This window comes from Drosophila guanche, unplaced genomic scaffold (assembly GCF_900245975.1).
Source record: "Drosophila guanche unplaced genomic scaffold, DGUA_6, whole genome shotgun sequence".
In the NCBI taxonomy this organism is placed as follows: Eukaryota; Metazoa; Arthropoda; class Insecta; order Diptera; family Drosophilidae; genus Drosophila; species Drosophila guanche.
In genome coordinates this window covers 5607814-5631717 of record NW_022995746.1, presented here as the reverse complement: position 1 = coordinate 5631717, position 23904 = coordinate 5607814, and the positions used below count along the sequence as shown (strand labels likewise).

Sequence of the window (23904 nt, the reverse complement as noted above, 5' to 3'; positions counted from 1 at the left end):
TGAAGCGCTAAAAAGGGGCTTTGAATATGCGCAGAGCATGGGGAGAAGAGTTGCTACTCAGAGTGGGACGAGAGTCCCACAAAACTTGGCTTAAATGTTCCCCTTTTTGAATGCCTGACATGAGAGACTCAAAGTGGCTGCCCACAAATATTTGTACACTCCAAAGGCACGTACATAGGTGAATAACAATGGCATGAATAGCTTAAATATCCCCGGAAAATTCCGAGTAACAAATGAAATAAAAAGTGCAGTAACCGGAACCTTGTGTAAGCCCCAGCCCAGCCCAGCCCATGTGTAACTTCAAACGAAGCGAAGTGAGTAATGCTCCAATATTTAGTCAAAACTTTTAAATAAACTAAGAAAACATTCACAGAGCTAACTCATCCCAGAAAAGAGGAAAAAATAAACATTCAACTGCCTGCCAGTTCAATGACTCAAAACTCCAGCGGAAACTGAAGCTGCGACGGCGACTGCGACTGCAACTGAAAGTGAATCAGATGTTGTGTAGAGTTTTGACTGTGGCTTAGAGTGTGAAAACACCTGGGAACTAATTAGTATGTGCACCCAGACGCCCCAACCCGACAACAAAGAGAGTCAGCTCCTACAATTGAGGGAGGCAGATGCATATCTCCATTTGTGTGTCTGCCTGTTTTAATCACACATAATTGAGTTCAATTTCGGTTTGGAAGTCAAGTTTCAGTTTCAGGCTGAGGCCCACACTTCGGATTCGACTTTCCAAAGTGTTAAATGCGTTTGCGGAGAGTTCAAAAAACTCCAAGACCCCCTCCAAGAGCACAGATCCGAGAGCGTGCTCCGCCTTCTACGCTTGCTTCTCCGCCTCCGCCTCTGCCTCTGCCTCTGCCTCTCCGACTGCTCAATTAACCCAAACTCATTTGGCATAATTCGTAAAAATTACTTAATTGAAGAAAATAGAAAATTATAATAAGACCTGTGGGAAAGGCCACTTGTAGGGGGAGTTCTGCCCGCAGCAGCTTATGAAATTTTACAATAAATAAAACGATTAAAATTGAAAGAATTTCAATTGGAAGCTGACGAGGAGATGGAGTTTTAGAGGAGTAGAAAGTGATGCAGGCTGAGGGAAATTTTAGGGAGAATAGAAAGGGATGTTGGGGAGCTAGGAATAAAAAGGAGCTGCATGGATACTTGGATGATTAAGAAATTAATTCCAACCAAGCAGAAGCATCTGAAATGATATAAACTGCAAACAAATCTCCCAGCACGCTCCAGTGAGCATGCCTCAAAAAGTACTTGAGTGTGGCTGGGCTTGCACATATTTAATTAGGGTTTATTTATGTCAACTAGCAGTGATTGATACAGGAAAGGTACAGCTACAGCAACAGCCTGGCAAGATCTGTTGCTGCCTGACAGCCTCTACAGTTGGTTAATTGTTTGCGATTTGCACATCAATGAGAACTTGAACTTGAAGCCGGTAAACGAATACTCACACTCACACAGTGAATAATTTGAGTTAATTCCCAACTGCGCATTAGAATCGCAATGAAACGGAATGCCCGAAAGCTGTCAAGAGAGAGAGAGAGAGAGAGAGAGCTCCCGCAGCATAGAAAGTGGCATTAAATCAGGCTTACATAATACTGCAAAAATATATTACAGAATATAGGAAAAGTGAAACGAGTCTAGCCACAAACACAAACTGAAAATAAAGAAGGAAAAAGTAAAAAATAAAAACACAAAAGAGACAAAGCGTCTCTGACATCATCCCAAAACAAGTCGGCAAAAAACATTCTTCATACATATTTACATAGACACATATATGCATACATGTGCGTGTTCGTGTACGTGTGTGTGCGTCTGTGTTTTTGTGTGTCACAAAACAAAGTTTCAAAAAACAGAATTCCAACTAGCGGGACACGCAACGAACATGAAATTTACGCTCAAGCCACGCGAAGCCGAGACGAGTGGAAGCTTTTTCTTCGCTGCTCACTCGGAAATGCGAGTGGGAGCAAGAGTGGAACGGGTGGAAGAAAGAGCGGAACGAGTGGGAGAATGAGCGGAACGAGTGGGAGAATGAGTGCGAGTGGCACACTGTTGGCCACTGCCGCGTCTTTTCGCTGAGCCACAAATTAAACACTCGTCAACACCCGTGCCGTCAAGGTCTGCCAGTCGCAAATCGTAGTCAGGAAATCACCCGAAAAACCAGTGAAAGAAAATGGTCTCCAGTGTAAAGCTTATCTTGGCCCTCACCATCTTGGCCACTCTGGCCTGCACGGGTAGGAAAAATCACAACATCCCGAACCAAATTGAAAGCTATATTTAAAGATCTCTGTTATTGCAGGCTATGCCATCAAGTGCTACCAGTGCGAGTCGGTGACCAATCCCAAGTGTGGCGAGAAGTTCGAGGCGGATGACAACCTGCTGCTGGACTGTGCCAAGATTGCACCACCGCGCTTCCTGCAGAGCTTCTTCCCCGTGCGCAATGCCACTGGCTGCATGAAGAAGCTCATCGATACGGGTGAGTCTTGTTATCTGCCAGCTGCTGACCAGCGATCGGCGTGAGGTCACGCCTTGAACTCCAGTGTGGCCCACGCAGAGGCTGTGTCCTCATCACTTAACCAATTAGCTTGATTAAAATTAACTGCAAACCAGATCGGGGCGAGGCGTGAACAGAGCATAGAAAAAATATGCTAAGACTGTGATATGTGTGGGAATATAATTGGCTAGGGTTTGGGGTACAGTCTAGGCTTTAAATAAATTCTGGGAATTCAATTCAATTTCAGCCCCCTAGAGGTGAGCTCAGTATCATTTTTGCTTTTTTAAAACTATGACAACATTCTACACAAAATTGAGTGAAACTTTGTGCACATATTTTCCGCGAAACTTAAGAGATTTTACGCTATAGAATATATGAACATTATTTATACATCTGTAGCTCGCTTATAGATAGAGAGAAATCTCTCAATTTGTTTACCATTTCCACACACAGAGCAGTGTCATCTCATTGAGATTTCGGTTTATAAATACCTCATAAATATACTCGTATCTCGCGACTCTTTTTTTGATGTTTTTCCATTTTCCATTTCAATGAAACGAATTTCCATAATCTTGCATTTACATTCAAGAGCATTGCTCAATATTTCTGGGAGCTTAACCACACCCCAGCCCAGCCCAGCCCAGCCCAGCCCAGCAATCTGTTCATTTCATTATTAATTCAACAAGTGTTATGGATATCGTATTTGAGTGGCCCGCCGGGCATATTTTAAGGCAATTATTTGGATGGCCCAACGTTTGTCGAGCATCAATAGTATGCCAAAATAGTTCCCCCAAGACCACTCGATTGTTTTCCGCATACTTTATGAGAACCATTTTGGGTATTATTGGATGGCGAATATTTATGCCTACAATAATTGTTTGTTAATTACATTAAGTGTCGACCTACGCCTCGACAGGGAGCGGCAGCAGCGGCAATTAACTGCCAGACGGGCAGTAGTCAGCCACACAAATGAGTCATGACTATGTTTGTACTCGAACTCGAACTGCCCTCTGTGTGCCAGATCTTAACGATGTTAAGGGCGGGTACCAATATGCTAATTTAAATGCATATTTCAGTGTAATTAAAAACATTGCATGAAGGGAATGTAAGGCCTGGAACTGCATGCAAGGAATTGAGTTAAATTTGTGCAGGACTTGCTGCAAATGTTCAGAATTTGGATTTGACTCTAGACATGAGTGACGCTCTTGGGTGTGGCTAAATGTATTTGATAAACAAATGAAACTGATTTATCAGAGCGACTGGAGGTACAATAATTATTCCTCACTAGCTATGAGATATATTTTTTAGTTTTTAATTATAGTTTTATAGCACATGTAACAGCCACCCTCCACGAACAAGGCACTCAATTGTTATTAATAATGGCTGTTAATTGTCTGTTGGTTTAATTATTTTGCAATTTATTTCCATTGAAAACGAACAAAACCTTATGGGAAATTACATTAAACAGCGGAAAACTGTTTGCTGAAACTTCTTAGAAATTAATCAAAAATTCCAACACGTACACAAACAATAAAATATTTTAATGGCCATAAATGAATGTAGCAAAAATAGTTCGGTGGCCTTTGAAGTGCCTTAAACTGTTTTTGCTTGCAGTTAAAGAGAAATATAAAATCAATAAATGAATCCACATAAAAAATGCACTAAAATCCATTTTATTTACTTTTCTTTTTCGTGCTGTAGTGCCCGGACACCCACAGGTGGTGCGCAGCTGCTACTTCGGGGACATCAGCAACACTCAGACAGGTTGCACCTCGGATCCCTCCCTGCCCTTCGCCAAGCAGCTGAGCTGTGATGTCTGCACCAAGGACGAGTGCAATGGATCTGCCACCCTCGCACCCATTGCCGGCGCCATTCTGCTCTTCTTCGGCGTCGCTCGTCTGCTGGCCTAAGAGAGCGACGCAGAGCGGCGCTCTCTCACCCACACTCTCTTTCCATGTCCGTGGTAGATGTTGTGCCCGCTTTTATCATCGAATCGCTTGAATAATTCTCTTGATTGTGAATCTTGCATTGTGCATCTGTGTTTATTGTTGGTACACCCGTCGAACATTTTTTGTCTGCATTCGAATCGCTTTATTTATTTCAAATAAAAATTTTGTTAATTGTCCACCAATACACTTGGTATTATATTGCATTTTGGGAGACTATTCTGGGAGACTGTAAATTTAATGGGTTTGATCAGTGGTTGTTTCCACTATTCCCTGCTCTCTTCTCTGTTCTCATTCACTACTGACGCTGGCCTGTAATGTTCTACTGGAAGTCGCTGGTGTAGACTGAAATCTTACATTTTTCCTCTACTCGTATCACACAGCTTATACTCCTCGGATTTACATATCCGACGGCTTTGAAATGTATAACGACAATATGCGTAAAGGAATTGGCCATGAGGCAAAGAGCTGCTGCTCTGCCTACGATATATCTTTGATTCTTCCTCCGAGCACATGACATATGAGGCACCCGATGAAATACCAGGTCCAAATTCCATTCACTTTCATTCTCTTCTGCCTTTGACTCATGCTGCAGCCGGCCTTGCTCTTTGCTCAACTTTTGGAACTCTCTTTCCTGACGATAATAGAACCGCAATGTTCAAGATGTATAAATGTAGGGTGGAGGCGTTAGTCAGCCCCTCTGCATGCCGTGATGCTTGTGCCCTTTGCTTGGGTAGAGTCTGGTAGATAATCACACTGAAGCTGCTGTTCTCCGGTAAATTTTTCCATTCCAATGTAAGCCACTGATGAATCAGAACGTTTTCTTTATATGATTTCCATGGGAATGCCACCGTAAGAGCTTCCCAACCTTTGTTCCAACACACCTTTTCTCCTCGCACACTCTCTCCCAGTCTCCTCCTTCCACTCGCTCCCACTACCAACCCCACCACCGCTCTCGCCCACATGTGCGAGTGTCTAAATTCCCGGCTGCCATGCCATGCGTTGGGAAAGCCAAAAGCAAAACGTTCATTAAAATTAGACAAATTAAAATGTTGAGCGATGACGCCAGACGAAATGGCCATAAAGTTTCTTCCGCGCCAAGCACTCAAAAAAGAGAGAGGGAGAAAGAGTGGCACAGTGTGTGGGAGCGGCCAAAGAGATGCAGAAACAAGAGGCAGAGAGACAAGGAGTTGAATTTGGAAATGCTTTTCGGGGCATTCTTTCAGTTCGAATTCGTTGGCAGCCGCGACGACTGGCTGGCATTTAAGCGGGCAAATTTTGGTAGTCTAGAAAAGCGAGGAGAAAAAAGTAAAGCAAAGGAAAAGACGCGTGTTTACAATCGCGTAACGTGCCCCGAAAAGAAAAGCCCCCACAATACTCACAAAAAAATGTACAAATAATTTATATATAAGCAGAAAACATTCATTTCTTTATATTGTGGATATTACGTATAGATACGTATTGTATATGTGGAAAAATATTTTTATATTTAAATCTCGAGTGGATCGTTCCAATTGCCATTTGCTCTGTCTCGGGCGTCGAGTGAGAAGAGTCAAAAGTACGCGTTCAACTTGAATAAAACGCCAGCCAATAAAACACAATCCAAAAGGAAACTTTGCTCGTGGAAAAGTGCCTTTCCTGCCGTCCAAACCCAACCCAACACGTCCCATTCACAACCGCAACTATGCGGCAATATTTACTTCTGTTTGGCGCGCTCCTCTCGCTGCTGGCCTCAGGTTTGTTTCGCTTTTGTTTTGGGCTTTGCAGTTGGTTTTTGTTTCTTATTTATTTATTCTGGTGGTTTATGCTCTTGGAAAGGGTAGCACGGACCTGGCAAAGTGTTTAAAATGGAGAAGAAAATTATTTACAATTTGTTTTGTTATATTATATTGCTATATTTTAAAGCTTTCAAAAGAATAATTAAATGTTTGTAAGACTCTCATCCGATTCCCCACAAATATGTAAGAGTCTACCACCTTCGGTTCTGCCAAAGTTTCCCTCTGCTTGCATGCATTTTCCATTTCCATTCTGACATTTTGTGTTTTGGTATTTAATTATTCTTCTTTTACTTTTGTGTGTTTGCTGCCTGCCTCCTGTCCTGTCCTGTCCCCTTTTCATCTTTCTCGTGTTTTTTTCATGTTGCCAATGCCAACCAGCTTACGCCATCAAGTGCTATGCCTGTGAGTCTGTCTACGAGGCGAGCTGCGGCGAGAACTTTGAAGTCGAGAATCATTTCAAATACGATTGCGCCTTCATTGCGCCGCCCCGGTTCCTGGAGAATGATCTGCTCAGCGTGAATGCCACGGCCTGTCTGAAGCGGGTCTTCAAGGGTGAGTCCAAAAAGCAGCAAAATGTCTTAGGCAGTAAGTTTGAGTAATGTAGGGAGAAAGTAGAAAGAAAAGTGCATCTTTGATGCTCGAATATTCTGTCCTAAAAGTTGGATTGATCCATGAAAAGGAGGAGGTAGTTGTGTAGGGTAATTATCTGTGTGCAATTCCTGTCAGACTTTTACACATTTGCCTGCACTTATTATACCACAAAAATAGGTAAAAATAGGTACAGAAAATGTACCAAAATAGTCTCTAAAAGTTGCAAGATGTTTAAAGCACTTAAAAATGATTTATGACACTTTCATTGCTTTCAAGAAAATATACGATAAGAGATATTCATCAGCAGATATTGCATTCTGAGGCATTCTGATTTATGGCCAATTTCTTTTGAGATGTTTAAAATAAAGAAAGAAATCAAATTAAATGATTAAATTAATGAATGAAGATTCAATAAATTATGATCAATGATTAAGAATATTTAACCCAACTGAAAGAACATTCACAGTCTGTCTGAGCATGTGGTTGATATATTCCCTAGAGACTTCTATCATTACAGCAAACTTTCCTTGGCAATTTTGCCGAATGAGCTCATGAAAGATGTCCACTAAATAGTTTGTAGTTTGTAGCCACTTTGTTGATATAGAATGGCTACATATTTGTACCAACAGCTGTCGCACTATATCAAAATATTTTTAATAGTTCCACCAGACATTGGGGTGACGCTCCATTTAGCATCAAACATGGAAAGACTATAGAAGTTTAGCCCGAAAGTAGACTGAATAATACCCAAATAAAAACGCATTGTATATTCCCACAGAGCATGGTGTACGCAAAATAGTGCGTGGCTGCTACTTTGGCGATGTGAATGCCACCGATGTCTGGTGCCGCATGGATCCCACTTTGACGGCGGTGAAGAACACGAGCTGTCATGTGTGCGACAACGAGAACTACTGCAACGGAGCGGAGGCCGTGCGGGTTAATCATGCGGAGACGTGGCAAATGATATCACTGATTGTGTCTCTACTGGCAACACAAGTGCCCTGAAAACGAGATCCTAGGGATCCCTGTGCCTAGTCAAATTGTAGTCATACCTTTGTAGAGAGTTCTTAGCTGTGTCTTTACTTTAATGTCACAATTTCAAGTGTAATTAGGCTAATGGAATGTTAGCGTTCAATCAGTGCCATGATGAGTCCGTTTAGGCCATTTGGAGAGCGAAATACAAACTAATAAAAACTAATTTTACACCGAAGAAATGCCAAATTGTTTATTTGTTCGAATGCCACTAATGAACTGCCTCCGAGATGGATGTATAAACGATGGAGAAGGGCAGGCCAGGCACACACATCCATTCCACCCACAATGTCAACACGAATGCGGTCGGTATTTCGGGCACCCCCACTCCAAGGCCTGGATATGCTCGAAGGTACACGACGCTCGGGTATAAAATGCCAGGAAGCAGAAACGTGAAATGAAATGAGCTGAAAAAGCAAAAGAAATGAACAAACACACAACACACAACAGCACAACACAAAAATCTGTTTATGAAAATCACATTCTGAATGCGATTATTGTTCAGTTCTGTTCAGTTCAGTTCAGTTCAGTTAAGTTTTTGCTTCTGTTCAGTCTCATGTGTGCAACGCTTCGAGTCGGTAGTCGGTAGTCGGTAGTGAATAGTCGGGCAGACACTAGCTGTAGGCAACAATACTGTATATAATGTGATTGCCATTGGCATCTGTGAAGACTGTGAAAAGAACATCTGTAGCACAGACCAGACCAGATCGCATCTGTATCCGTATCTATTGAATCACCTCTCGACACCAGCCCCATTAGCGCGCAGTGGACAGTGTGGAGAGTGGACAGAGTGGACAGAGTGGAGAGTGAAGAGTGGAGAGTATTCAGATCGTACGGTACAATGCGTCTGCTTGTCTCCTCCTCTCTGTGGCTGCTCGTCACGCTGGTCAGCACAGGTGAATGTCGCTCCCTCCTCCTCTTTCTTCTTCTCCTCTTTGACACACATATTTACGCATGTCGTCATCATCATCAACCCTCCCCCGTAGCTCTAGCGATTACCTGCTTCGAATGCGATTCCGTGAACGACGCCGGCTGTGGGGAGATTTTCTCGGGCGATGACATAGCCAAGACGGATTGTAATGCCGTTGAAGTCCTCGGCGACATGCGATCCCGTTACCCACAAAGCGCCGAGCCCACTTGCCTGACCAAGTACTATGAGGGTGGTAAGTACATAATATACATACATCACGTATGTACATGTAGGCATGGTTGCATTAAAACTGTTTTTTATTGCTTTTGTTTTGGCAGCGCCTGGAAGCTCCCGTTTCGTGCGACGTTCTTGCTTCTTTGGCGATTCCTCGCCTGCGGAGTTCAGCTGCGACGAGTCGCCGGATCCACTGGTGCCATATCAGAATTTCCTTGGCTGTACGCTCTGCAACAGCGATCTATGTAATGCAGCGAGCAGTGGGTTGCCCTCTATGTGGATTGCTTTTCTTATTGCTTTACTTTTGTGGCTGTCAAACTAACAGGAGAGCAGGGCAGTGCCGAGTCAAGCTTTATACTTTTGATCAAACTTCGAAACGTGACGAACGCAGCGAGCACCGATTATGGAATTATTTTTAAGCTCTTATCACTCTTTTTCTCTGTGGATAAACATGTTTTTGCTTTAATTTCTCATTTATTTGATTTTCGTTTCCGTTGTTTTTACACATCCACTAAAATGATTTAACATACATATAATATATATATTTTTTATAATAGTTATTCTTGTTTGTTTAATAATAATATTTATAATTTATTGAATAAAATTTTACTCGTCTCCTACTATATATGTGTGTGTATGTGTATGTGTATGTGTGTGTGTGTGTGTTGTAATGAGAATTTAAATAAAAATAACATGTCAAAAAATCAACTCTTGATTTCTTAATATAATATGCAGATAATATATTTATGTGTCGGATTTCCACAGTTTGCTGCATAAATTATTGTTTAGGGGTTAAGGGTATGGGATAACGCGATCTCTATAGCATGATTTATGGGTTTAGCTTGCTGGCAACAGCATCTACAACTATTCATTTCACTTTGCAAGGGCTACACATAAATAACATTCAAATATAAATATATATGTTTATGTTTATGGGCATTTATCTGTATATAATGTATAGGCATATATCAAATATTATAAACTACACACACATTGAGAACAATTTCAGATAGAAAAAACAGCTTTTTTTTATGTACAAAAGATTTAGTGTTTGCTTTACCAAATACTGTCCATGTAAGCGTTCGCTCTCTGCATCCCCAACCAAGAGAAACCCTGGGGACTGAGGCAATGCCATAAACAATCCGCTCCAAGCACTCCCACCGATCGTCTTAAGCTCTATAAACATTATCATCGAACGATTGTGTAGGAATTAGTCAACCAAAATAAAGTAATTTCACATTCGGAAAACAAGTAACAAACGGATTTCATTCACTTATTTATCGCTTATGCATTATGTATTGGGGGATCGATCATCTTGTTCAGCTGTTTTGCAGCTGGTATTTATAGTGTTATTGATCGGTTACACACACACATATACAAGTGAATCAATAGTAACAACAACAACACAGAGAGTTTTATGTTTAAAACCTAGAGAACTATTCATATTTACGCGTAGCCTTTCCACGGCCACTCTCCATACGCCCGCAGATTGCATTGGATCTGGATGGGGGTAAGGGTTATACATAGGACATTGTGGAGTACCAGCCTCCGCAATCGTTGTGGAGTGTTTGCCTGTCATTTTGCTTGCAATCTGCGGCCCATGTCTTCAACTTTTGTTTTCGCTTTCTTCAATTTTTCGTTGTGGCTCGTAACAATTCGCTTGAGTAGTGCAATGATCGTTTCAACTGGGTCCAACAGAGTCTGCCATCGCTCAAAGTCAGATCAAGAGAGGCCAACACAGGAAGAGAGCAATCAATCCCCACACATCATATTCTTATTTGTTTTTCTTTCTTTTTAACATAAAAACTGACTAGAAAAGAGTGCAAAAATTTCGTGTGTGCTTGCGTGAATTTCGTTGGAATGGAATCTTAAAATAGTTATTGAACTTCCATCGATTGTTTTGTTTATGTAGCCTTCAACTTGTAATACATTTCTTTCTAGATATTTTCTTTTCCATTTTGAGATCAATTTGACATGAGTACGTGGATCGATCGCTCGCTCTTTCCCTCTCTCTGCGGACTGTGCTCTGTTGGCTTTACATTTTTGTATCATTTTGTGGGCTTTATATTTATGTTATTGGGCATATCTAAGGTATAGTTTGTTTATGTTTTATCAGAGCATAATCATTGTAGCTCTTTAATCGAAACATGTTTGGGGCTTTTTTTGCTTTATCCATAATATATTTTTTCTTGCTGCGACCAAATGGCGTGAACCCCGTCCAGAGACAAGTCTCAAGTTGTACACTTTTCTATACACATAGCAAATAGTAATAGCAATAATAATAGCAATCTTAACAACATTAATAACGAATTCAGTCAAGTCAGTAAATTTGGTTTACAGAAAAAAAAAATAAAGAAAATACATCAAATACAAGCTAAACGAAATTATAAACGAAATAAACAATAATAAACATATTTTTCCATCCATATTTTGTTATCATTTTCAATTTTGCTTCAATTCTTACGCGGGTTTATCCTTCTACAACAGTTTTTTCAGGGGTATAGAAATACGGATTTACATTTAGTTATACACATCATTATATAGTTATTGTTTATGCATACGTTTCATATATGTTTATGTTTATGGTTATGTTTATCTATGTTTTATATAGTATATGTGTATGTGGGGGGGGGTGGTTATTATTATTATTATTATTATAACAACTATTGTATTGTAATTTCAAAGCTTTGCGTTTTGAAACATAAACTCACAGAGTATTTCCATTATATAATATATAATTTGTATGTTTTTTGTATCTTCATTCATTTGAAACATTTAACATTAACACGAAGGCTGCACTGCTTGCTGCACTGCTTGCTGCCACTTTCGTTACATCTATTTATAAATAGTTTTTTTTTGTTTATAAATGTTTAAACATTTGTTTCATCTTCCTTCTTTAGGAGCATCTTCCGCCATGTGTATGTGAAATCTTTAGGTTTTTGAGTGGTTTTTTGTGGTGGAGTTGCACAAAGGGTTTTGGTTTTTGGCTGAGCACTTGATCATCGGCGGGCGTTATTGGTTGGATTGAAACAGAGCTTCCCATTCCGAGTCTCCTTTAGATGCCCACAAAGCCATAGACCTCCAGTACGCGTATCTCAAAGTCACCGGATGGACAGAGCGGGGGATTGTTGAAGGTCTTGCAACCATCCGTTTTGCCAAAGCGTATATTCTCATCCATCCAGATGGCCTGGCCCTCACTAAAAAGGAAGAGGAGCAGCCACATTAGTAAGCGAAACAGTTTGGGTATCAAAAGAATTCACAACTTACCCTCCACCGATGGTAATCATTTTGGAATCTGCGGCCATAAACAGCTCGGAACTGTGTCCCAGATCCTTGTCACCCTCAATGCCCACCCAGGGGTACTTGGCACGCTCTGGATACAAAGAGAAGAGGAAGGTTTCGCCGGTGCCAAAGTAGGCCTGTCGCTGGCCCTTGTCATCCTTGACATTCCGTTCAAACCAGCGCGACGAGCAATAGGCGCCAAATACCTGAAGGACCAAATGGAGTTAAGTTCGATCTTTTGGATAGTTTTTGTTCAGAAACGTACCTCATTATTGCAAGTTTTGATCATGAGCAGCGTGGGCTCGTGCTGCTCCACACGCACATAGAATGTGGTCAGCGAGCAGCCGTGCTCCTCTGTGGTGTACAGCAGCACCGGTTGGTACATTGTTATCCGCACGGGCAGCCACGACCACAACGTGAACAGCTAAAGGGAAGCAACACAAACAGTATTTTTGTTAGTTTTCATTGCATTGGCAAAGAGCAGTTTAATTTAGCTACAACTACTCGGTACAAGTAACTGAACTGATTTAAGTGGGGTAGCAATTAGCCAAATGACAAAACAAAAGTAAATACGTAGTAGGCGGCGGGTAGTCAATAAAAGACGTGAAAGAACATGAACTAAATGGCCAAAAGCCAACGAAAAACCAAACTAAAAGCCAAAGTAACATTTATATGTATGTAATAAACGGGATAAACGAACTCTCAAACAGATCTAATGGGGTAAGTAAGGGGCACTAAGGATGGTCTAACTACGGCGCACGGTACAGCAGCAGCTCAAACTGTAGGCAGCAGCAGCTCAAACTGTAGACAGCAGCAGCAGCGCTTGTAAAACTTTCAACTGTTTTTATTCCGATTTTATGTATGGGATGATGATGAAAGAGTTTCTCTAGGACAAAGGACACTTTTGCATAGACAAAACAAAAACACTTGTCTAAAACATTTTCTAAGACGGCACGAAACGGATTTGTTCGAATGGATATTACAAATGGACATTTATGAAGGTGGTTTACATGTGGAAAGGGAAATGTCTAATGGCAGATATTTGGTTTTGTTGGTGGGGGAGTTTTGGTTCTCAATATGCAATGCAATGCTTACAAATTGTCTATCCGTCCAGGTTTTTATGAAATTCTTTGTGCCCGGCAAACCAAAATGCTATGAAAAGATATATATAGATGGATATATATTGCAAAAACGAAAGAAATCAAAAGCAAAACAAAAAACAGAACAAATGTCAATTATGGGCGATAGATAAATGTCGGGGAATAAAAAATGAATACGATATTATGGAGGGGCGTGGGACACATTGAGTAGATTATCTCTCCTCTTGTACTGTCGCTAGCTTAAATATTTCCCACACTAACAAATTATAAGAACAAAAAACCAGCAACAAAAATCAACTAAAAATCAGTTTGAATTTCTATCAAATGGTAACTGAAATCAGCTTAAATTTTATATCAAATATAAGTCCAAATAGATGTTTGAAACGTTTCCAGCATGCCTAATTTTCGGAATCATAAACGGTGCATAAAAGCTGTCAATCATTTAGCTATGCTTGAGAATATATAATTGGGGATAATACATATGTTTTTTTTTAATATAAATTGAAATGTTGGTTTTGTGGGTGTGGTGTGGCGTGGAGACTTTGACTTTTCACTTACATCTTCGTTCTTACAGACTTGACTTTTCAGATTGTGTATGGGATAGACGCCCATTGCGATGGCTCTATGGCCGGGCGACTTTTCGCCCTATGATAAATTTAATATTTATATGGAATACCCAAAATCAAGATTGTTTTTGCATCGATTTCGAAATGTGATCAAAGCGTACGCAAAATGTTTTTCAGATTTTTGATTTGATTTGATTTGATTTCATTTGATTCATTCGTTTGCCAAGGCAGCAAAAAAAAAAACGGATACAAGAGAAATAGAAATAACATTTTTATAAAGATTTTGTTCATATAAAGGAGCAGCTTGTATATGGCACTGCAGGATATTTCGGGTTTTGTATATTTCTGTGTGTTTGTGAGTATATATTTTGAGTAGAATAAAAAGCTAAGTATTTAAGTAGATAAAGCTGCATGTGGTGGGGATGTGAGTACATGTATATTTATCATGATTGGTTGTATGTTTAGGCTTTGTTTTTGTTTAAGTAAAACAGAACGAAACGGCAACGAAAAGCTTCACAAAAGTTAGTTCATTCAGCAGCAACAATAAAATATAAACCGAAATAAACTTTAAACAAAATAAAGAGAATATAAAACAACACAAAAGTCAAGTGGCAGCAGTGAACGAACACAAAACTCGAGCCGAATTTGTCAATTGGGGGTAAAAACTCTGCGAAATGCCTTTCGGCATTGACAAGTTGGAAAAGTCTTTGACTTCAATTTGCATATATTTCCCATATGATTTGTTGCTTTATCTACAATAAATGTGGCAATTATTTAATTTTAAATCATTTCCTAGTTATATGGCAATTTGCTGCCATTTCTTATCAGTAAATCAGAATTATCAATTAGCGATAAATCACATTAAGTTGTTGAGTATTGCACAACAAATAAGGTAAAGAAATGAATAGATTTATATTTTATAATCATAGTAATATTCAACCAGAGCATAACAATCTCCGTTAATACAATTTCCTCTTTGAAAACAATTATTTATCGTTTATAAGCAATTTCTCCCTCATCTTAACTCATGCATTGTCTATCCCCTACATTTGTTTCATCTCCCCTTAAACTCTCGGAACTCAAGCAATTTCCATGGCCGAACAAATGAACAACTGAATGGTAGGAAACTCATTCAATAAACATTATCATATACAGATATTTAAATAGCGAAAAGTAATGAAAAACCGAACAAGAACAAGCAGAATCAATCCAACATCGCAGGTAAAACATTATTATCATTATCAGTTGTGAGTATTTTGTATAAATTTGGAATAATTTGTATCTAGCCTCATACCAAATTGCGACAGCTCTCGGAGTGCAGCTTCTGGTTTATGGATTGGACACACAGATTTTGTTTGTTTTGTATTTTGAGGTGGGAGTTGTATCAGAAACATAACCAGAAGGAAACAAAATATATAGATATCAAAAAACAGATGAAAAAATAGTTTTTACCATTAGATTAAAGTGTTTTTTTCTTTCGTATTTGTGCTGTGTGGAGAGAGGGAAAGAGAGCAGTTTGGTTGCTCTTCCTGGCTAAAGTTTCTTTTTCTCTTTTTGTATATTTCGTGTGATGTGGGTGTGGGGTTTGGGGGAAGAACTTTAGCTGGGATTATGGATTACGTACCTCACGGATGGTCAATGTATGCGACATCATTTGAATGTTCACCTGCGACTGACTAGTGGGCAGATTATCACTTGAACGCGATTTGATTAATTGCTTCGAACCGCTATTGAGCACGGAACGGCTTTTTAGTAGCATTTCAGTCTTGATAAATATTCTAGAAATATACTGGGTACTGCAACAACAAATACAGAAATGAGTTGAAACATTTGATGGTAATATTTCATCATGTGACATACCTCAGTCCCCTAATACTAAACGCGGCATGGAGCAGCTTCGCCGGTGACACTGGTATTTTCTTGCAGAATTTAATCAGGGCATTGCCAATGTCGTTTTTAATATTATCCGGACTCCATTCGTTGTTCGACTGGCACTCCTTGTGGAACAGATTGAGCACAACGAGGGCCACGCGGTACAGCACCTTGATGCCCTCGTGGAAATAACAGTCCATAATCCGCACCAGATGCTGGAAGGGTAGACCGGCTAATATCCACCAGCACCAGTCCATGAATACGCGCTCCAGCTTCAGGCCCGGACAAATACGTTGGAAATACGAAATTGCACTTTTCTGTTAAGGAAATTTACAAATTATTTACACGATTCATTGACTGATTGATTGATGCTTACCGTGTGCTTTTTGGCTATCTGCATCACCGTCTTCCAGGTGACCTCATGCTGTAGTTTGGTTTGATTGATGAATACCTTCTCCTTGCTGCCCACCAAACCGGCGAGGCACATGTAAGCTTCCTCCTCTGCAAAAGGGAAATTGAGAGAGAATATTATTTAATCTTAGTTGGATCTCTGTTTTTATGCGCCTAAAATCAAATTATACAAAAAAGACAATGCTGAAAACGAAGCCACAACTTGGATGACTTTCTTTCTATGTATTAGAAATACCTCAAAGGCAGGAATCTGTGACCAAAGTGCCCCTAAGTCACCGTGTGGTAATCCCTAGAAGATGTTCCTGCAATAACAGTTCAATCGAGGTTCAGCTGCAGGCCAAAAGGTCTCCAGAGCGCATGAGAATTTAATTGATTTTAGTCCATGAAATTCAACCACTCACTCAGTGAATGCTGAACGAAATATGATCACAATAAATGGGTTAGTTGCAAATCTAACCAAATTATCTATAATATGCACCCACTGTCAATCAATCGATGTGATCAAGTTGCAGTTGTTCCTAACAATTATCTAACCTCAGACCACAATTTATCCAGACTTCCACCTCGATGGAACGCCCTGTACCCTCCATCAAATACTCAACAATAAGCGACACAGAGCTGGGCTCTAATTTAATTGTAGAACTACTGCAGCAGCAGCAGCAGCGCAAAGCTCAGGGGATCCATCGCCCAAGTGCTGATTGGTTGAGCGGGGAAGGGTGGTGTAGGGGGAGCTGGCAGGTCTATGGGTTCTGTGGTTCTGTCGCTGAATCGCTGAAGCAAAATGCATTACCGCAATGACGCAGAGGCAAATTGAATTGAGAGCTTCTGCCGACTATGTCTATGATGCACTTTGCACCCTCCCTCCCCTCCCCTCCCCACCACTCTCTCTATTCAATTGCAAAAACCATAATTAGCAGGGAGGCAGGCAATTTGTGCTCTCTATGTGCCGCCTGATTATTTGATTACAAAATTAGATCAAATTATGCATTGGCGGGGCAGCTATAAATAATTCCCATTCTGCAGCATCGTACGTGAGGCATTCATTAGCTCTTATCTGATGAAACCCCCGATAACAAATCACAATTTTATAAGTGTAAAAAAGAGAGCAACAAACACAGCGCATGTAAAATGTGTAAACAATTTGTGCAAATTAGGGAACTTAGGGGACTTTAAATTCAATTTAGATATTGAACCAAATTGAACTTTTCCCTCTTTTAATGGCGTGTGATAAGGCGCCTGCCTGCCTGCACATTGATTTGTACTGCCTGGCTTCTGCTTCGTATTACAAAGTTTAATTGCTTTCAAACGCTCGAGTAAACAAAAGTCAATCTACGAGCCCATTCGTTATCAGTGGATTGTGCGGGGCAAACACTTATCAGTGGATTACACTAGCCTAAGGCGGTTTGGCTTAGTTTATGAGAGATTGCTCTTAATTATGATTGGCTTTTGCACAGCGGGAGAGCGGAGAGCGGAGAGTGGAGAGTGGAGAGTGGAGACTAGAGAGCAGCGTCCGACCGACCGCCCATTGAACTTTATCTGTTGCGGAAAGCCTCCAAGCGAAACCTCCATCCAGTTGGCAAACATTTGATAAGTTTATTAAATATCGTACACGGCGGTAAGCAAATCTCACACAGAGCCCACAGAGTTTATTTATAGAGCATGACGCAGAGGGACAGAGAGACTCGGTATACGGAATTGGCATTGCAATTTCAATTGGTGGCATTAATCTGCAAACATTTGCATTCAACTGGCGGCAGCGCAAATTTTAATGACCCATCATTATCAATAAGAGCAAAAGACGACGACAGAGAGAGCGAGAGCGAGAGAGAGAGAGGCAAGAAAAAGCTTTAAGTTGGGAATTTTTAAATGAAATCGGAGTGAGCTTTATGGTAGTAGGAGGAGGTCGAGGAGAGACTCTATTCTAGGCGGGAAGTACACAAAAGGAGTGCAAACAAAGACCTATAAATCGACTCTTCCTTAGCATTCGCCAGTCCTCCCCACAGCCCCAGTACACCCCAAAATAAACCCCATTTCAAGTAAACATAAACAATTGAAAATTAATCAAAGCACAGTCTCGCACACCAATGAGCCAATGAGCCACTAATTAGGCAATTAAGCTCCAGCAAAAATAGTCATAATAAAACGCTAAACTATAAATCGTTACTCCGTATATTGTCCGATAAGGTTTTGAGCTAAATTTAAGTGGGTGAACAATATACAAAAGCCACAAACAAAGTCTGTCTAACAGAGAGGGCAGAAAGAGAGTGAGAGAGAACAGCAGCAAAAGCCTTTTGACACAAGAACTGATATAAGAACTGCCATTAATTTGACGTCAGAGAGCACGTGTCGAGTCATTTATGTGGCAGTAGGTGAGGTGAGAAGACTCGTAAAGCCGACTAAAAATAGTCTCACATCTAAACAGCCTCGAAAGCCTTTAATATAGAAGACAGAAAACAGGAATCCACCGCATCTGCCATCCGCCATTAGCTCAACAAACTCAAACATAAACAATGCAAATATTTCCAAGACTGAAAGACAGACAAACAGATGGGGACTGGCGGGCGGGCGCCCACAGAAATACATAATAAATTTAAATAAAAGCGAAAATAACATTTTTAAATTGCTAAATGGGGGGGAGGGGGGTAGTAAGACTGCAGACAAAAGTCAGAAGACGGCAAGCAGACGACAGAAGTCAGCGGACAGTTGAGAGAGAGAAACTTTGAGCACGCATTACGGTGAATGGGAGAGAGATTTCTATCAGCTTATGCAACGCCCAACAATGCAAAGCTCATAAATATATTGACAGCTGGTCTTGGGTTTGTGTTGGCATACTCTGTTATGTGTTTAGTTAGGTCAGGGAGGAATGAGATCTGCGAACGGGAATGAGATCTTGCATCTGAAATCTAAGAAGCATTTTTCCCCATTCCCTTAATTGTCAATCCCCCAAATTAGCTCTGTCCTAATAGATCCCTCATCACCTGTCGCCACTCAAGGCTGACGTCAAACAAAAAGTAACAAACCATCAAAATGAATTGAATTGAACTGAATTGTGCGTGCCTTGAATGCCCAACCAAACTACGTACTTTTTTTGTATATATGTATGATGATGAGTCGCAAGCAGCCACACTCCGCCTTGCCATATACGAGTAAGAACCGTGCAAAATAAATATGCATGAGGCGAGAATGTTTGGGTAGGGCACACACCCGCAAAGCCACAACACAAAACGGTGAGCGGGCGATAGGAGGAACAATGGAGGAACGGAATGGGAGGTGGAATGGCCAAACATGGAGCCATCAAGGCAAGAGTACAAATATTTTTAGTCTACGTTTTGATTTTATGCGAATTTTATGCTCACGTGTTGTCGTCATAGGCAAACGCAAAGCAGAGCAGAGCAGGGGACAGCATAAAGAGAGAAGAAGAGAAGAGCAAATGTAAAGCGAAGCACAGAGTGCTTGTTCTATAAATAGATGGCAGTAGAAGTTGTTCATTGGATAAAAGATCTGCTCGAAAATCGCTTTTAAATCCACTTTTGCTTGGGAGAGGCAATTTACAGTTACAATCTGTAATCTCTCTCTCTCTCTCTCCCTGTATACATGCAACTACAAAATTCAATTCCAGACATTTCTGAGCTGGAGAAATGAAACATTTGAAGGCTGTAGGGTTGTGCACCATCCTACAAAATGCACACAATAAGTAGATTATCAAGCACCAAGGAAAAGTGTGTCAGTAAACTACGAATTGAAGGGCACTCAAGTGGGAGAGAGAGTGTAGAGGGAGCCAAGAGAGAGAGAGAGCGCAGCGGAAAGGCAAAACCAAAAACAAACAATGTGGCGAAGCCTTGAGAATCTTCGACTTCTCCGCCCCTCCTTTGCCTGCTGCAATGCCTTCTGCCTTCTGTTTACTTTAAGTGGGTAAAGGCGAATCGAAATTCGCAAATTGCAGAATCGAATCGAATCCGTATGGCAATGACGTCAGACAGCAAAATACAAACAGACAGAGATACAGAGATACGTTTGCATATGGCATTACTATCTACATATCACTTTAAGCATTTGCTTACATATTGTACATACCGGCAGCGGACAGACTCTTGAACTTGAAAAGTGCACAAAAAACATCAACAACAACAAGGAGAGAAATATTCAATATGGAAATGCGTTGATTGAACATGCAGCTCATCGCTCGCCACATGCCCAGTGGCCAATGCCCATGCCATGCCCTGTCAGTTTTTCCATTTCGTTTCATTTCATTTCGTTTGATTTCGAATTCGATCTCGAGTGTCCTTCATTCGGACACTTTATGGAAATTATACTTTATTTTTTGCAGCTGTAAAATTCCAATTCCATTTCCATTTCTGTTTGGAAAAAACTTCCACGCAATATGCGAAAAAATAATTTATTTCAAGTAAACAATTTATGGATGGAAAACAAATGGAATAATTCAAGTTTTTCGGATAGTTTTTAAGAGCGGTGTGTGTGGAAGATTTAATCCGTAATAAATAAAAAAAAATCTCTGGAAATATTTCTACCAATCAAATTCGGTTTTCATTGGTTTTAAGAAGATCTCTAAAAATTTTCCTCACACATTTCGAGTAGAACTTTGTACCGTCTGCGGTCTGAAAAACAAAACAAAATACACTCTGTGCCTTGAGATCTCAACCGGAATTGAATTTGAATGTCTGCCCCAGACAGCTTGCGAGAGGAAGGGAACAATTTTCGCTCAGTGTAAACAAACCTTCAGAAATGACAGGCAAACGCCGCCGGGTCTGACCTCTCCCCCAAGCGGCTTATCAGCAGGGCGGCTCTCCACCGCCTGCCCTCCTGTTTGCCTCCCCCTATACTATATATAGACCCAACGAAATTCGAGATAATTGGGAATGAATACGCGATAATAATATACACAATGATAGCAGCCCGAGCGATGCTCACAAACTTGAACAGATCGCTCCATGGGCTTGTTTTTCTTCTTGTTCTATGAATGGGGTCTGAAGCTGATCTTAGGGTTAGGTAGGGGGGGAGCCTAGCTACCTACATGTAAATGCATTATCGATAAGCTTGGGGTAAAGGTTATCACATGACCAGCTGTCTGTTTAATCTACTTGCCAGCCTGGGAATCGTTTTAAACAAAAGCTTCCGAAATGCATAGCTCTGTGAAGGTTAAAGATGATTACCTTCCCTGCACTTCCACCTTGCACATTCCACCTTTCCACTTGTCGCTCTCTTTGCAATTTGGAAATTTCCATGAAAGTCTCAGCAGTCGCTGCATTTGGACAGTTTTGCACACACTTATGTCCACACCTGACTGGATTTAACCAAATAACAATACTCTGTCTCTGTTCAAATACTCGGCTGTATATATTATGTAGATTAAGCTGCAAAGAGTGCGACAATCATGAGAAGCTGATAATAAAGTGATACAAACAATTACAAAAACAGCAAAAGCAAACCAAATGCGGAACTGCACGTGAAGCGGACTGTCCAGACAGAAAGAAAGAAAAGGGAAATGTGTACGGTGCGTTACATGATTGTAGAGCTAATTGCAGCGCAATAAGAGCGGATTTGTCCAGTAATTACAGCCAGAGACAAGCAGCTTCATGTACGAGGTGTAGGAACACACACAGAAATTATTTAGAGGCAAGAAAGGGATTTGAAATTACAAGGGAACTTTTCTACATCGATCTTGAATCCACGCTAAAGCCATGACGCACACTGTACTGTCACAAGATACACAACAACACAAAAATAAAGCCGAAATGTACATTTGCATATTTGATGTTGGCCAAATCAATTAGCCACCAAATCACGACACATCAATTTGCAATGAGCTGCGAGCTGGCTTGCACAGAGAATTTACTTCCATATTTCCCCGAATACAGAAGTGAAGAGAGAAAGATGTATGGAGTGTCGAGTGGCCTTACAATTGTGCCACTTATTTGTGTGTTTGGTGGAGGCGATAAAAATGACTTGAACAAATATTGACCATTGACGACCAGTGTGTGGAGTGGATGAGAGTGGAGTAGTACACCCTACAGATAGCACACAACACACAGAGAAGTAATAATTATACACTTGTTGTTACACCATAAACGAAAAGAACTTACCCGACATGAAATGCAAAAGTATCGATGTAATGGGATACAATACTGGACTGTAGGTAATATCGGGGCAATCATAGCCCAAGACATTCACAATGCGATCGGCAACGGCACGTCCCGTGCTGGTCAAATGGTACGGCAAACAGTGTGTGGCATCCACAAAGGCGGGCAGCATAATCGGCTTCTCCGACAGCTCGGTGGTGCCAAAGACCTAGACAGACAAAAATAAAACAGAATTAAATCAAAAATCAATCAAATGAAGGCATCGTCTCCCGGCTCACCTGATGCACCATCTCCCAGTAGAACCCATCGAGCATTTGCTGCTTGGTCAGATGCTGGCCACACAGCATGGGCCATAGCTGGGCACGTATGGGAGAGTTGATGGGCCAGGAGTTCTCTCTGAGTATGTTCTTAACGTCACGCTTCTTGCCCTGCTGCAGCAGCTGTTGGATTTCCGTGTAGGAGCGCAGCGCCGGCTCTTTGCCTGTAAATATGGCAAATTGATTGTGAAATGCGATTAGCTGGCGCTTGATAAGGGTCTAAATATAGTGATTAAACTACAAGCTAATCCCACTTAGGTTAGGTCATTAACTACGGCTTGCTGCTGGTGTTTAGGCCATGTTTGTTTGATCACATGACATGATTCTTATTGTTATTATTGCTCAGAGGCCCCCCTCTGGCACACTATCATCAAAGTCGCAAACTTGCACACAGCTATCAGTGTACCGATAAGTAGTTAAATTTCCTCCTTAACAGCGTTCTACTCGTACGTAATGTTCAAAATTACTCGAGCGCCAAGCGGTACTTGAGCAAAATGCATCTGATAAGTTTTGATGTTGATAAAAAACAAAAAAAAAAGAGCTAAAAACATCAAAAGGCACCTATAATATGTACCATGAAAATATCGTTAAGACTTCCACTGAACTGCTAAACCTTTTTTTTTTGGGTGATTCACTGGAGCTATAAATATTTTATGGAAATTTTGGTGTTTTGTCAAAGTTTCTTGGGAAAATGTTTATCGGCTAGACAATGCTTAGAAGTTTCTTTATCTATCAACAGCTGTAGTAAAGTACACGAAACAATCATGAAACAAGTGTATCGATGTTCAACTATCGTCAATTAATAAATGCAGTGTTAAATCGGAATAATTAGCAATTAGTTTAATGCTAGAATAATATCTCCTGATAAAAAATCGATATAATTGCAATCGAACTCTCGTTAAGATAAATATCGAGACCAATCGGAGCATTGCAATTTCATATCGATAAGTCTTCTTAAAGTTCTAACTATTTCCTCTCTAATCTTCTAGTCCAAGTAAAACATAAAAAATAGTCAAAAAACAATTATCTGCCGCTTCTGATAGCCCTCCAATCGAAATGAAAACCATTTGACAAGCGTAGATCGATGTTTTGGCTTTCGGCTTGTTCTATCGCTCTGGTCAGCTGGTCAACAGCCATATGTGGGCCAGCAGTCCCCCACGATTAGCCTTGAACCACGAACGAGTAGCCGCAGCGTTGGCCCAGCCAATGCCACATTGAACCACATCGGGTGGGAGGCGGACTGTGGCTGTGGCTTTTG

General features: G+C 40.8%; 4 protein-coding genes across 14 annotated transcripts in view; 3 read left to right on the top strand and 1 right to left on the bottom strand.

The window, feature by feature from the left end:
- Positions 1-2103: 2103 nt before the first annotated feature.
- Positions 2104-23377, top strand: LOC117581806. Of its 2 annotated transcripts, XM_034269248.1 has the most exons (4): positions 2104-2249; positions 2315-2556; positions 18299-18302; positions 23367-23377. In XM_034269248.1, the coding sequence occupies exons 1-2, from the start codon at positions 2189-2191 to the stop codon at positions 2533-2535; spliced, it is 282 nt and encodes a 93-aa protein (XP_034125139.1). In that variant the 5' UTR covers positions 2104-2188; the 3' UTR covers positions 2536-2556; positions 18299-18302; positions 23367-23377. The 2 variants fall into 2 exon arrangements, with proteins under 2 accessions (XP_034125139.1, XP_034125138.1); XM_034269247.1 differs by lacking the exons at positions 18299-18302; positions 23367-23377 and adding an exon at positions 4211-4640 and having other exon boundaries at positions 2106-2249; positions 2315-2491.
- Positions 5695-8034, top strand: LOC117581804. Its single transcript, XM_034269245.1, has 3 exons — positions 5695-6191; positions 6612-6785; positions 7603-8034. Exons 1-3 carry the CDS (start codon positions 6140-6142, stop codon positions 7827-7829), a joined length of 453 nt encoding a protein of 150 aa, XP_034125136.1. The 5' UTR covers positions 5695-6139; the 3' UTR covers positions 7830-8034.
- LOC117581805 lies at positions 8402-9540 on the top strand. Its single transcript, XM_034269246.1, has 3 exons — positions 8402-8752; positions 8843-9019; positions 9105-9540. Exons 1-3 carry the CDS (start codon positions 8698-8700, stop codon positions 9320-9322), a joined length of 450 nt encoding a protein of 149 aa, XP_034125137.1. The 5' UTR covers positions 8402-8697; the 3' UTR covers positions 9323-9540.
- Positions 11749-23904, bottom strand: part of LOC117581793 (GTPase-activating protein skywalker) — a 40886-nt gene continuing 28730 nt past the window's right edge. For 3 of the 10 annotated variants that reach the window (XM_034269226.1, XM_034269225.1, XM_034269224.1), the window contains 10 exons: positions 22608-22810; positions 22333-22537; positions 16197-16321; positions 15809-16137; positions 15573-15744; positions 15243-15272; positions 13941-14027; positions 12548-12706; positions 12268-12488; positions 11749-12197 (listed from right to left, as the gene is read on the bottom strand). In XM_034269226.1, the coding sequence (XP_034125117.1) occupies positions 12056-12197; positions 12268-12488; positions 12548-12706; positions 13941-14027; positions 15243-15272; positions 15573-15744; positions 15809-16137; positions 16197-16321; positions 22333-22537; positions 22608-22810 (1673 nt within the window). In that variant the 3' untranslated portion in view covers positions 11749-12055. Of the gene's footprint in view, positions 12198-12267; positions 12489-12547; positions 12707-13377; positions 13435-13940; positions 14028-15242; positions 15273-15572; positions 15745-15808; positions 16138-16196; positions 16322-22332; positions 22538-22607; positions 22811-23904 lie in introns of all 10 variants that reach the window. The other 7 variants (XM_034269230.1, XM_034269229.1, XM_034269234.1 and 4 more) reach the window with 5 other exon arrangements.

What these genes read in the sequence shown, in the direction of transcription:
- LOC117581806 (XM_034269247.1), top strand. Translation starts at nt 2,189, where the DNA reads ATGGTCTCCAGTGTAAAGCTTATCTTGGCCCTCACCATCTTGGCCACT. An exon ending in GGCCACTCTGGCCTGCACGG is followed by an intron (nt 2,250 to 2,314) that starts GTAGGAAAAATC and finishes CTGTTATTGCAG; the next exon opens with GCTATGCCATCAAGTGCTAC. An exon ending in GAAGAAGCTCATCGATACGG is followed by an intron (nt 2,492 to 4,210) that starts GTGAGTCTTGTT and finishes TTCGTGCTGTAG; the next exon opens with TGCCCGGACACCCACAGGTG.
- LOC117581804 (XM_034269245.1), top strand. Translation starts at nt 6,140, where the DNA reads ATGCGGCAATATTTACTTCTGTTTGGCGCGCTCCTCTCGCTGCTGGCC. An exon ending in CCTCTCGCTGCTGGCCTCAG is followed by an intron (nt 6,192 to 6,611) that starts GTTTGTTTCGCT and finishes AATGCCAACCAG; the next exon opens with CTTACGCCATCAAGTGCTAT. An exon ending in TCTGAAGCGGGTCTTCAAGG is followed by an intron (nt 6,786 to 7,602) that starts GTGAGTCCAAAA and finishes ATATTCCCACAG; the next exon opens with AGCATGGTGTACGCAAAATA.
- LOC117581805 (XM_034269246.1), top strand. Translation starts at nt 8,698, where the DNA reads ATGCGTCTGCTTGTCTCCTCCTCTCTGTGGCTGCTCGTCACGCTGGTC. An exon ending in CGTCACGCTGGTCAGCACAG is followed by an intron (nt 8,753 to 8,842) that starts GTGAATGTCGCT and finishes CCTCCCCCGTAG; the next exon opens with CTCTAGCGATTACCTGCTTC. An exon ending in GACCAAGTACTATGAGGGTG is followed by an intron (nt 9,020 to 9,104) that starts GTAAGTACATAA and finishes TTGTTTTGGCAG; the next exon opens with CGCCTGGAAGCTCCCGTTTC.